We start from the raw sequence: 12,266 nt of genomic DNA, 5'->3' as shown, positions 1-12,266 counted from the left end.
TCGCAATAAAGAACAGCGTTAATTGTTTATTTCCTATTGTACTTTGACGAAACGTGAGTAATTCATAGTCATACCAACCGTGTTTGTCGATATTTTGCGTGATATGTTACAGTGAACGACGAGCTCCGTTAGTGTAGTGGTTTTAAGTGTATAGCTGCCAAGCGAAAAGTTCAGAGTTCAAACCTTGTTCGGTGCTTAATATTTTCTTTATTTAAAAACAATATCAAAGTGTCTTACTTCATTAATTTTATTGGTTTGAATGTAATTTTTTGAAATTTCTAGTGGCAACTAAAATCGACCATATGGAAAGTATACGCTATGGACTTTTTAACTATGCAAACTCTTCAAAATTTCGAGCAATGGTTTACTACATCTAATGCTGCACAAGTAACTGCGTTGAACATCGAAACAAAATTAAGTCATTTATGGGGGAAGGTACCAGTCAAGATGTGTAAAAATCAAATTTTTGGGCAAAATGGTTTTAGTGAAATCGAATGATAAAGTATGTCAAAGCAGTCGAAACACCATATATCTGCACAGGCGAGCAGTGCAGTGATGACAAAATCGCGCACAGCGTGGAATGCGGGGAGCGCATCTCTGTAGCAGCGAAAGGGTTAATGCGGCCGTGGTGGCTTTTTCATAAACTGCGCGCTCCCCCCTAAACGTAAGTTTGCGAACTATACTATGGCGCTGCTTCTCTTGGCGCGTACAACTGGCAACGCAGCAATCTCCCGTGTCTGGGCGGGCATGCGCGAACCGCCAAGATAAAAGAATTGAACTATAGACTGCGATAAATTAATATTGAAAACAGACATTTCGGCTTTTTACTGGACACTCCCTAGGTTTTGAAAAATAAAATCGAGGTCAAAGTCTGATTCATATTTTCAGTGCCATCCCAGGGAAAGATAATCTAAAAACAACCTTTTCATTAATATAATATGGGGTCCAAAGTTAATAAGGTTAGATATTAGCGTTCTTGTGTTTTCATGCTATACCTTGGGCACCAGTCATGGGCGATGCGGCGGACGAGCGGTTAGGGCAGTACACTACCAAATTGTTAGCCTGTGTTCGATTCTCGGTCGTGGTAGTTTTTTCATTCGACAATTTAGGGGTGTCTGATAATATTATGATAGGAATATTTTGCTTTGCTCTTTCCGAAGTGTAACTTCGGGAGGTGTGATTAATAAGCACATATAATATAATGTATTGACAGTTATTTTTGGTACATAGTACAAAATTACACCTGAAGCATATTATTGTGTAATCATAGCTGATCGTCTGTTCATGAGCATTTTCGCAATCAGGGGGTGAAACTTATCACAAAAACAGGCGTCACACGAATATTTCTCGTACCAAGCGCAACACACGAACAAAATCTCGCGTATTGACATGTTGCCTGGTACACTGGTCGTCCAAAACGTATCTGATTCATGTTGCTAAAACAGCTCTGTTACCAAGTTGGATGCGAACCAAGTGTAATTTCATGTTTTGAAAGACAGGCGTGGACAACTAGTTATGGAACAACGCATCTATTTTAATTGGGCGTGTGCTATCTTGTAATTATGTTCTGCTGTGGTCTCGCACGATTCTGAAATCGTGTAGTGAAATCCTTTACTTGTAGGAAAAAATAAAATCAGACTGTTGACAAAGAGAAGTGTATTTCGGTGGCATCACTTCCACCGTGCATCGGCCGCGGTGGCCGTGAGGTTCTAGGCGCTGCAGTCCGGAACCGCGGGACTGCTACGGTCGCAGGTTCGAATCCTGCCTCGGGCATGGATGTGTGTGATGTCCTTAGGTTAGTTAGGTTTAAGTAGGTCTAAGTTCTAGAGCACTGATGACCTCAGATGTTAAGTTCCATAGTGCTCAGAGCCATTTGAACCATTTTTGAACTTCCACGGTGCAGGTCGGTTGAGAATCATCTGCAAAAGCCCTACTAGAAAGTCATATAGCACGATGAAAAAACTGTCAATATATTGTATATACTTATTTGATTATTAATCACACCTCCCGACCTTTTACTTAAAGGGAATACATTTCTTTCCTTTTTATCAGAATATTGTCAGATACACCGAAAAAAATATCGAATGGAAAGGCCACTGTCAGGAATCGAACATGGACCATAAGTTTGGTAGTCAAATGCCAAGACCGCTCGACTGCCGACCTTGCTCTCACATAGATTGAATGACTGGTGCCAAAGCTACAGCATGAAAACACAAACGTTAATAACTCCAACATTATTGACGTTGGACCCAACATTACACCAATAAAAAATGATTTTAGGCGATCTTTCAGTATATAGCACTAAAATAAAATTTTCAGTCATCAGTTTTGACCTAGATTTTCAGAAACTAGGAAGTGTCCAGCAAAAAGCCGAAACACGAACCTCTCTATTTTCAACATTGAACGTCATTGCAAAACATGATCAAAATCGGTGACCCTTACGTCACACCCTCCAATTTACAGTTAAAAATATCTGAATATACACGGGTGAGTCAAATGTAAATTTACATACTTCGTACGTGTAATGTGTACGTCAAAAGAGTAAAACGTTAGTTTTGTCTGAAACAGCTTTATTTCAGAGTTATACAGTAGAACAGGAATCACAAATACAACACACACCTCCTCATTTCTTCTCAGAAAGCAACAACACGAAGCGACCCGAAATTAAACTTAACAGCGCACTGTGCAACTCGGGACGTGTTCAAAATGATGACCATGTAGATGAAGCCAGTGACATGCCAGACTTCTTACCAGTTGCGAAGTGTTACAGGGTCTGTTCATCTCATACTACATAACTGCAAAGCTTTTTCGATTCGTTGTAGTTGTACTAAATACTAAACTGCAACGCCATACAAGAGCTGCTTAAGTCCCCAAAGCAACTGGTCCTGCATGACCTGTCCACTGATTAGGGTACGCAAATTAGAGATACTCTTCCCTCCCGACTGAAACGTGCGGGAACACTATCGACAAAGACAAAGCATCATCGATCATTATGCAGGTGAACACGACATGCCAAAAACCTGTACTGGTCCATGATGGAATGCATACCATGAATGGCTCGGAAGTAAAGCACTTACATCCAAAATTTTAACGTTTATTTCGATTCATACATTACACCCACAAAGAGTGTAGAGTTACTTTTGAATCATCCTGTGTAATAGACGGCGCAAAAGATCCCTCAGCTGGCAGCACTGTTGCCAGTTTTCAATTGCGAAGCACTAACAGCTGCAGGCGGAAACAGTTGTCAGCCAGAGTTGAGACAACTCTGAGGCGTTACGATAGATACATACAAAATCGCGGTACATGGTTGTGGTAGACGCTGTGTCTCTTGCCGACTGTACTAAAGTTAAGTCGAGTTAACTCGCGCAACAAGTGCGTCGCCACTGCTTGTGGCATACTGCAGTTGCAATGCATGCACGTGTGAACACCCAGTTTTTAGTGGCGCAGCTAAAGAGACGCAACTTTTGTCATACCACAAAGTTCAGCTTGATTGTACTTCGTCACTTTCTTCCACCACTGTTTACTGGTGGCAGTATTTCGAAAGCGAGCATTCTGTCGTTTCCGTGGAGCGCCACATTAGTTGTGTGTGTGAACCCACCTATGCTGTAAAAGTCATGTCATTGTCAGTTAAAGTTGATCCGGTGCCTTCATACTGAAACTAAACTTTCAGCTACCGGTATACAGCCGACAAGCTTTGATCTTCGATGCTGTTACATGGACGTGATCTTGCTTGGAGGATAACGGAGGAAAAATTCACGTTGCTTTTGGAAAGCAACAGGGAATGACAGTAAAGACGGCAACGGGAAGCACATTCCAATAGCCAACTGGCCGCCTTTCATTTGCTATATCGTACGGTAAAGTTGTCAGAAGAAATATCAGGGTAAAACATACTATCACACGTGCACGACATCTAACCATCGTAACTGGACTAGTTAATATAAGGAATTATCCCCCACTAAAAATGACAACTGTTTTACCTCCTCCTCCTCCTCCTCATCTCCCCCCCCCCCCCCTCCCTCCCTCCCTCACCACCACCGGTAGCTTCAGTCATTGTTCTTTGAATAAACAGTTCAAAAATTCGTACCCTGTAGTTTATCTAATGTGATGCATAGCTCATCTGGATATGTAGTTTTCAGGCTTTGTGTAAGTACGTACATGCGTTGTTTTCTTTTTGATACCACTGTAATCTGTTAACCTGCATCTTCAACTTTGCCCGCGTTTGTACTGGATGCTATCAGTTCGTTCTTATAAATTCTCATTAAAACTGACCCTCGTTAAGATATTCGCCAGCATACCAATAGAGCGCGCCCATACGATAGTTTGTTTGGGGGTGGGGAGGGGGGGTGAGCTGGTAGACCTGGGGATGGGTATTTTTATATTTTGGAAGACGAATGGTGACTCATAGTTAAGCATAAAACACTTCCAGTTCCGACCTGCAAAATACGGACTTTTAAATCATTTTACGGAAAGAATTTTTTTCCTTTCCCTGAGAGCTAGAGGAGGAGGAGGAGGAGGAGGAGGAGGAGGAGACGACGAGTGAAGGGAGGGAAGCTTCTTTCCTCCTAGCTGCTGTGTATGGGTGCCCTTAATCGTATGGTGGGAGTTGGATGTGACTGTGTTTCTCATCTTGTATTAGCCCTAGGAGACACCCCATCTGCTTTTAACCAGGTACCTGCCCAATCCACATACTTTGCCATATATTTTCTCAGACCTGATATTAGTATTGCCTTAAATGTGTTGATTTTTACCGCTTCTGTGTCCCTCCATCATCAGGATGTGCCCCTGGCGGACTGTACTATCTCCAGATGAACCACTGCTGATCTGAAGGACTGGTGACCTTGCTGTTAATTTCTGTACCCATTACATTATTTGGAAATAATGCAACATTTTCTGTGTGACTTTGTTTATATTTAAAAGAATAACCTACTTTGTATAGTGATATTGTTTGAACAGTTTCCTTTGGAAAATCCAAAATGTAACTTCTAAGACTAGAAGTAAGTTAAGACTTTTCCTTGATCATTATTTCCTTTGCTTAAAATAATGTGGCAGTATCAATACAGATACAATGTTAAACTATTGTTAGTAAATGTCCATTCACTTTTAATATTGGCCACTTTATTTTTGCTCTTTATAGACATGGAAAAACTGACAAATTTCCTGACACCTTCCTTTTCAGGGAGGGGAATGACCCAGAAGATTATAGCAGATTAACTTACAAGAAACTGTTGGAAGAAGTTTGTCGTTTTGCTAATGTGCTTAAATCCCATGGTGTTACCAAAGGTGACAGAGTTGCTATCTATATGCCAATGGTGCTAGAAGTTGTAATCACAATGCTGGCTTGTGCACGTATTGGAGCTGTACATTCCATTGTGGTAGGTGAATTTAGTGGTGCCACACAGTTGTGAAAACGATCTATGTTAGAAGCATCCGATGTTAGATATGTAGCTGAAATTTTGGACATGACTGATAATCTTAGATAATATTTTTTGGCTGTTTTAAAGTATCATAATTAAAATAATCATTAACAAGCTGACAGTTATTTTTTAGCTGTTCAAAATTTGAGAAAAAGCAAAATCAATGACTCTGTACAATCTTACGTAAGAACACGCGCACAACTTAACATAATTACCACTACAGTCAAGCTTAAAGTATTTATTTTTTAGTTCAGTATGCTCTTACACATATCAAAAACTCTAACATGAAGTACTCCTCTTTTATAACAAACATCTTGTGTTAAAATTTTTCCTGTCGTTTAGTAATTCACAAGGTTTTCATTCTCTTTCGTCTATTTAATGTTAGCTGGTCACTCTTGTGCATTATAACTTTTGTTTTCTGCAATAATTCTCCACTTTTAACATTACACTTGCCTCAGATAAGTATATTAAATAATAAAGCATTCTTTCTTTAGATTATATTAGTTTATTTTATGAACATTTTTTGCCATGCTTCCTAACTAGCAAAACTTGCTGCTCAGAGACTGCAAGATGTCACCTGACAATATTTGGGTCACTTGGGAACATGAATCATTCTCACTAAACTTTTTCATTGTGGAAGCACTGATAAAATAACTTTAAATCCAGTTTATTTACATGGGGTGATGGCTTGACTTAGCCTACACCAGATAAATTTAACAGAAATTAGCTCTGTTTAGCAGTAACATTTCTAGGAAAAATCAGTGTGAGTAGATTAACATTGATTATTTGTTAATATTACACTTCATAGAATATCCCTGCAATGGTTACTTCTGTCCATTAATGTAAAATTTCACTTGTTCCATATCCTCTGAAACACTCCATAATAGGGTGTATGGAACATATTTATTAAGTGATCTCTCCCAGGTAATTCATGTTTTGAGGAATATGAGTGCCAGTAGATTCCTAAAAATTTGTTGTGGGGTTATAGAGCTAGAAAAATGCTGAATGAGTTGCTTGATATATTTACCAGTACAATGTCTGAATTATATTTAAACTGCTGAGCAGAGTTGTTACACATACTTCTTATTAACTGGTGTGACACACTGCTAAAAACCCAAATAATGGTCATTAGAGATAATACCGGCTTCTGTCATAATTTTGCATTTGATTTGAAGAAGCCTGACAAGTAGAAAGTCTTAATTGAGTTAAGACTGTGCTTAAGTTGTAAATTATGTATCTTTCATTGCAAGACTAGCTTCATAGGCTTATTAGTCAGTCATAGGTGCCTCCCATTGTAATGAGGGGAGGAAATAATACAAAATTCTAACATACAGGGTGACAAGTATTGAACTATATGAAGAAAGAGTAGAGTAGTTAAAAACTGTGGTGTGCACACACTTTGTTCAAAATTTAAACATCACTACAGATACTAAGATTTAGGTTATGGCAAGTTTAATATGCCTGAATGGCTGTTTTCACCTCGGCAAAGGTTTTGGGGTTATTTTTGTACACTTTTTCTTTAATATAGTCTCTCACAAAGGAGTCTCAAGTGTTCAGATCCGGAGAATATGGCAACCAATTGAGGTCCATGCCATTTGTCCCTGGGTACCCCAGAGCCAGAATGTAACCCCCAAACGGCTCCTACAAAACCTCTCCCACTCCATCTTTCACAAAATACATCTTCTCACTTTGGATAACTGGGATGAAATAGTCTTCCAAAACCTTCATGTACTGTTTGATAGTCACCGGGCCATCAAGGAATATCACACTGATTATACTGTGACTGGACGTTGCACACCACACAGTCACTTGTCGAGTGTGAAGAGACTTCTCGATCATGAAATAGGGAGTTTCACTATGAACCCATCTAAATGAAGTGGGCTTCATTGCTAAACCAAACCATATTCATATCAAAGTCCTGCTCAGTTTTGTGGACAATCGTGTTGGCAAAACACAACCACTGTTCTATGGCCCTGGGGCTCAATATCTGATGGGATCGAATTTTGTATGGGAAGAGATGGTCTTCAGTTTGTCACAGTATCTCCCAGTTGATTCCTATCTGCTGTGCAGCTCATCTGATCAATTTCCTGGGGCTGGTCGGAAACACAGCATGTGTCTTCTCAATGTTGTCAGGCATTTTCACCCTTTTCAGATGACCGATACTGGCAACAATGTCATGACGAACACTACCTGTTCCTCGAACTTGCAAATCCAATTTCTGATTGTTAGCACACTTGTACCAGTTGTCTTCAGCCGTAACATGATTGTAAACCTCCTTTGACCCACAGCAGCACCATTACCGCACACATAGTAGGCCTTCACAAGTGCTGTATGCTCGGGCACACTGTACCATGACATTTTCATGTGCAACTGGCTGACAACAAGGTGCATGCACATACTAATTCATATCGTGCCTCACAGCCAACCCTGCAGTTCAAACATCCTAATGCAAACCATTTAGAAGGTATTGGGGAAAAGCTAAAATTGACACTAAAAATAATTTTCATGGGTGTATGGCAGGTGGGCCTGTCAAAACAGATCAAACTGACTGCCATTCAGCACATGGGAGTGTATCAGAAATGGTAAAGGAAAGAGACGTGAACAAAATTGACAGGAAATAAATAAATGAGCAAGTGCACTTAGTGTCAATACAGCAAAAGGGGTGCGTTTCTTGCCAAAAAAAAGGAACTAAATGGCAAAACCTTATGGCTTGCCAGCTGGGTGTTGTGTGGCAGGTGACCATTGTAAGAATAAATACATAAGAGAGGGAAAACTGCAGGCATTCGAAAGAAACATAGGCAGTTTGGACTGTCAGCTTACATGTACATAACAACCGGAGAAAAATGGGGATGGGACCAAGAAAAAATGAAATAAATAAAATGTTAATACATGCTAGATGCAATGTGATGTGTAAGTATTGTGTGTACAAAAAATTACATTATGTAATAAGTGGACAAATATATGAAATTTTAATGCAAAATAAGACGTAAGGCAGTAATATGGGTAAGACAGAAGAGGGATTATATACAGTGTACAACACACTTGTCTGTGTGGCCTATGCGGCCACTAGTTCTCTCTCTTGCACACAGGCTACCTATGTTAATAGACATCAAAGCTGGATTTTCCTTCCACACTCTGTCAGATATCGTTCTTGAAAAATACAGGATGGAATGTAACAATATCAACAGAAAACTGTGTTAGACATTGTACATTTCCTCTCTTGTTGTCCTCTTACTGCCTTATTTAATTTGTACACTTTGCATTAAACTTATTTATATTTGTCCACTTCTGTCACTTAAATTATGTGTGAAGACAACTTAATTTGTCTGACATGTATTGACATTTTCTTTTAATGATATTTTCCTTGGCTCCAACTCCCATTTATCCTCTTATGTACATTTAATTCGATGGTACAGTTGACCATGTTTTCTACTACATTCCTGTAGTTTTGCTGTCACCTGGACTGCCGAACCTAGCTGGTAAGCTGTTCGGGTGCACAATTTAACTACCTTTGTTGGCAAGGCAGGCACCATGCTCACTGTACTGACTCCTTCGTGCACTTGCTCATGTTTTCTTTTTGAATTTTATTCATGTCCCTTCCACTTAACATTTGCTACATTCCCATGTGTTGCTTAGACTTCAATAGCATCTCTTGTGATTGACTAGCCCACCTGCCATATGCCCATGAGTTTCTAAATTATGAAGTAATGCTATTAATTGTAGCATTTATCTGTGCTGGAGTGTGTGTGCGCCATTTTGTAATATTTCCTCCTCTCCTCTCCTCTCTTCCAAATCAGATTTTGTGCATTGGAAAGTGGCTGGTGCTTATATCACTGAGCACAGCACTAGTAACACTATGTACAAAACGAAGAAAGGAATCGGTATGGTTCACTGGTTCTCAAGTATGCACAACAATAAACTTAAATTGACTAAACAATAGTTACAGAATTTTTAAGTTTTTCACTGTAAGTGTCAGGTAATACCCTTTACATTGGACACTTATAACAAACACCACACCACATCACACTATCCCCAAAATACTAATGTATTGCAAATTTTTGTCACTACAGAGTAAAGCAAGTGTCTCAGTAGCAAAAAAAAATTGAAAAGTTAATAGATTTCTCATGTGAAAATTAGATTTTAAGTGTAGTAAACTGTGCTTAAAATTAATTTTTTTTTTTCCAGTTTGCTGGTTTCTCTGCAGATTCTCTGGCAGAGAGGATGCTTGATTCAAAGTGCAAATTACTTGTTACTGCAGATGGAGCATGGCGAGGAGAGAAATTGTTGCACCTTAAAGAAATCTGTGATAATGGTTAGTTCGTTGTATTCAGTTGAGTAAAACATATTACTGTTGCTGACAGTGTACTAACCCAATTCCTTTATTCGTAGCTATGGAAAGGAGCAAGAAATTAGGACATGAAGTGGAAACCTGCATAGTTGTCAGACACTTGCCAAGGTTAAGTGCCTCGCAGTGTCAGAATGGTTGTGAAAAAGCTAATTTCTCACCAGAAAAAAGGAAAGCATATGATGAAAAGGTAAGTACCAAGTAATGAATACAAAAATAAGATAATCTACTTTCTAAAAACTTAATAATAATAATAATAATAATAATAATAATAATAATAATAATAATGGCTGGATAAATGTATTGTGGACCACTGGAAATTTTGTAAGATCTCTTAGCTATTAGGCACTTCAAAAGAAAAGTTTGGTTTCCACCAAGGGAAAAAACACAGATGCAGTGAAGTTTTGTTGTGAAAATAAGCAAATTGTTAGACAGGGGTAATAAGGTTGCAGGAATCTTCTGTGGCCTCACAAAGGGTTCAGATTCTGTAAAACATGCATTGCTTATTTACATACTTAACAAGTATGGCATCAGTAACAGTGCACTAAAACGGTTTAAATTCCATTTGTGGAATGAAAAACAAGAGTTGTTAATTTAAATGAATAATAATTATTCTATCCTACGAACTCCACATGCTCCAGTGTCAATTCTGCTCTATGTGAATGAATGATTTACTGTTAAATATCAGCACTCCATCACTTCTGTTTGCAGGCAACACATCTGCACTAGTTGAAAATCAAAGTACAGAAAGTTCTGAAGTGTTTTTTAGACCCTCAGTAGCTTTATAACTTGAGTTTAGCTAAACAGGTTGATTCTAAATATATCACACAATTATGTGATGCTGTTCAAAACCAAACATTCAAAATGTGAACAAATTAAGATCATTCATAACAACTAAAAATAAAAGTAGGATAAAAATCAGAGCTGGTGGCCATAGAGTACATAGTGATCAGCATTTGTAACAAAAGTATTACCTCCTGCTAACATGGACACTTGAAAAGTAGCATACAGAAATTTGAATCTATAACTTTTTTTAGGGGGTCGGGTCATCACAAATAACGTGTGTATAGCAATGGCACAGAAAAATCATTCAGAATATGTACACTGTAAATTAGAAAGAACCATGATGCTCATTATTTAGAGAACTACAGAGATTAACTCCCCCATCCCCTATATATTTGTAATTTATTTTTTCCATACAGAGCAGCAGGAATTATTTAATGGAAATCATTTTCTTTATACATAGGTACATGAAATGAAATTTTGCTTCTCCCTTACTGCCTCTAACTGTATGCCCAGGCTTCTCAATGCATGGTAATGAAAATTTTAAAAAGTTAATACAGATGAAGTCAACTTTACTGAGATGCTCTAGTCCTCAGTAGATGAGTTCATGATATATATGTTAACTTGAGGCAGGACAGAACATGTTGCATATCTAAGTACAGTATAGCTCTTAATAAAACTATCAGTTTCATGTTATATTATTTGTTAGTATTGTTGTAACTATAATGGAGGTTTCTGAAGTATCTCCTTTACACAAACCAAATGTACATCATGAGATGAGGAAATCACAATTCAGATATCTTCAGAACTTCTTGATATCTGCATCAAGAAACATTCAATTACTCTGTTGTGTTAATGTCTAGTAAATGTAAAACTCATTTCTTTTGTATAAATGCTAAGCTATTAGGAAATGAGTGGTTACCTTGTAATTACATGGTTAAACCAGATTTGAGCAGTCTTTCAGCGTGAATAAACATTTTATATCTAATCAAAATTTTATAGGCTGTGTTCGGAGAATCATGGTCATCACTTGCACGTGGGTTTTCCTTAGCATTTTGCTGCCGTAGGAAGAAACAAAAGAATCTGCACAATGACAAAGAGACAAAGGTGAAAATACAGAATGTGTAAAAGCTTGGTTGTGGTGTCTGCATACTGTTAAAGGAAAGTGGAAGACTGTTTTGGTCTTTGTGTGTGTGTGTGTGTGTGTGTGTGTGTGTGTGTGTTTTTTGGCTTTGTTTCTTGAAGCTACTTTAAACTTGACAGATATCACCAAAATGCCATGTAACAAATGGGTTTTAGCACTCCTTCCTCCCCGCCTCCATACCTTAATTTAAATTTAGATAAAATACTAGTATTGGAACCTCGAAGAACTGAAAAAAAAAAGTGACTCTAATCTTACGTGTAGTGGTGGATTTATTGCTGTTGAATTAACAGTAGTTAATTTTCAGTGTGTAACTTGGTGGTGGTCTAAAATTCTCACAAATTGTCCAAATCATCATGTGTAAATTAAATTTAGGGAAAATGTACCATATTTGAACACAATTTAATAACTCTGCAATAGACTTTTTTTTTCCCCCCCGAATTGGAGCATACACACATCATAAGCCTGTTGCTGATAGATACGGTTTGTTATGTAAAAGTTATGCAGCTTAAGACTGATGTTCACTTCTGGATAGAATGTAAACTCAGCAGACTTATTACTGGGAAATTGTGCTGCCTAAATG

At 38.2% G+C, this 12,266-nt stretch overlaps 1 protein-coding gene across 2 annotated transcripts in view; it reads left to right on the top strand.

The window, feature by feature from the left end:
- Positions 1 to 12,266, top strand: part of LOC126482267 (acetyl-coenzyme A synthetase) — a 51,050-nt gene that overhangs the window by 13,935 nt on the left and 24,849 nt on the right. Inside the window, exons 2-5 of one of the 2 annotated variants that reach the window (XM_050106247.1) lie at positions 5,177 to 5,372; positions 9,600 to 9,726; positions 9,804 to 9,949; positions 11,545 to 11,649. In XM_050106247.1, coding sequence (XP_049962204.1) covers positions 5,177 to 5,372; positions 9,600 to 9,726; positions 9,804 to 9,949; positions 11,545 to 11,649 — 574 coding nt within the window. The remainder of the gene's footprint in view (positions 1 to 5,176; positions 5,373 to 9,599; positions 9,727 to 9,803; positions 9,950 to 11,544; positions 11,650 to 12,266) is intronic. The other variant, XM_050106248.1, reaches the window with a different exon arrangement.

This window comes from Schistocerca serialis, chromosome 5, assembly GCF_023864345.2.
Source record: "Schistocerca serialis cubense isolate TAMUIC-IGC-003099 chromosome 5, iqSchSeri2.2, whole genome shotgun sequence".
Classification (NCBI taxonomy): Eukaryota; Metazoa; Arthropoda; class Insecta; order Orthoptera; family Acrididae; genus Schistocerca; species Schistocerca serialis.
This window is presented reverse-complemented; position numbering and strand designations above follow the sequence as displayed.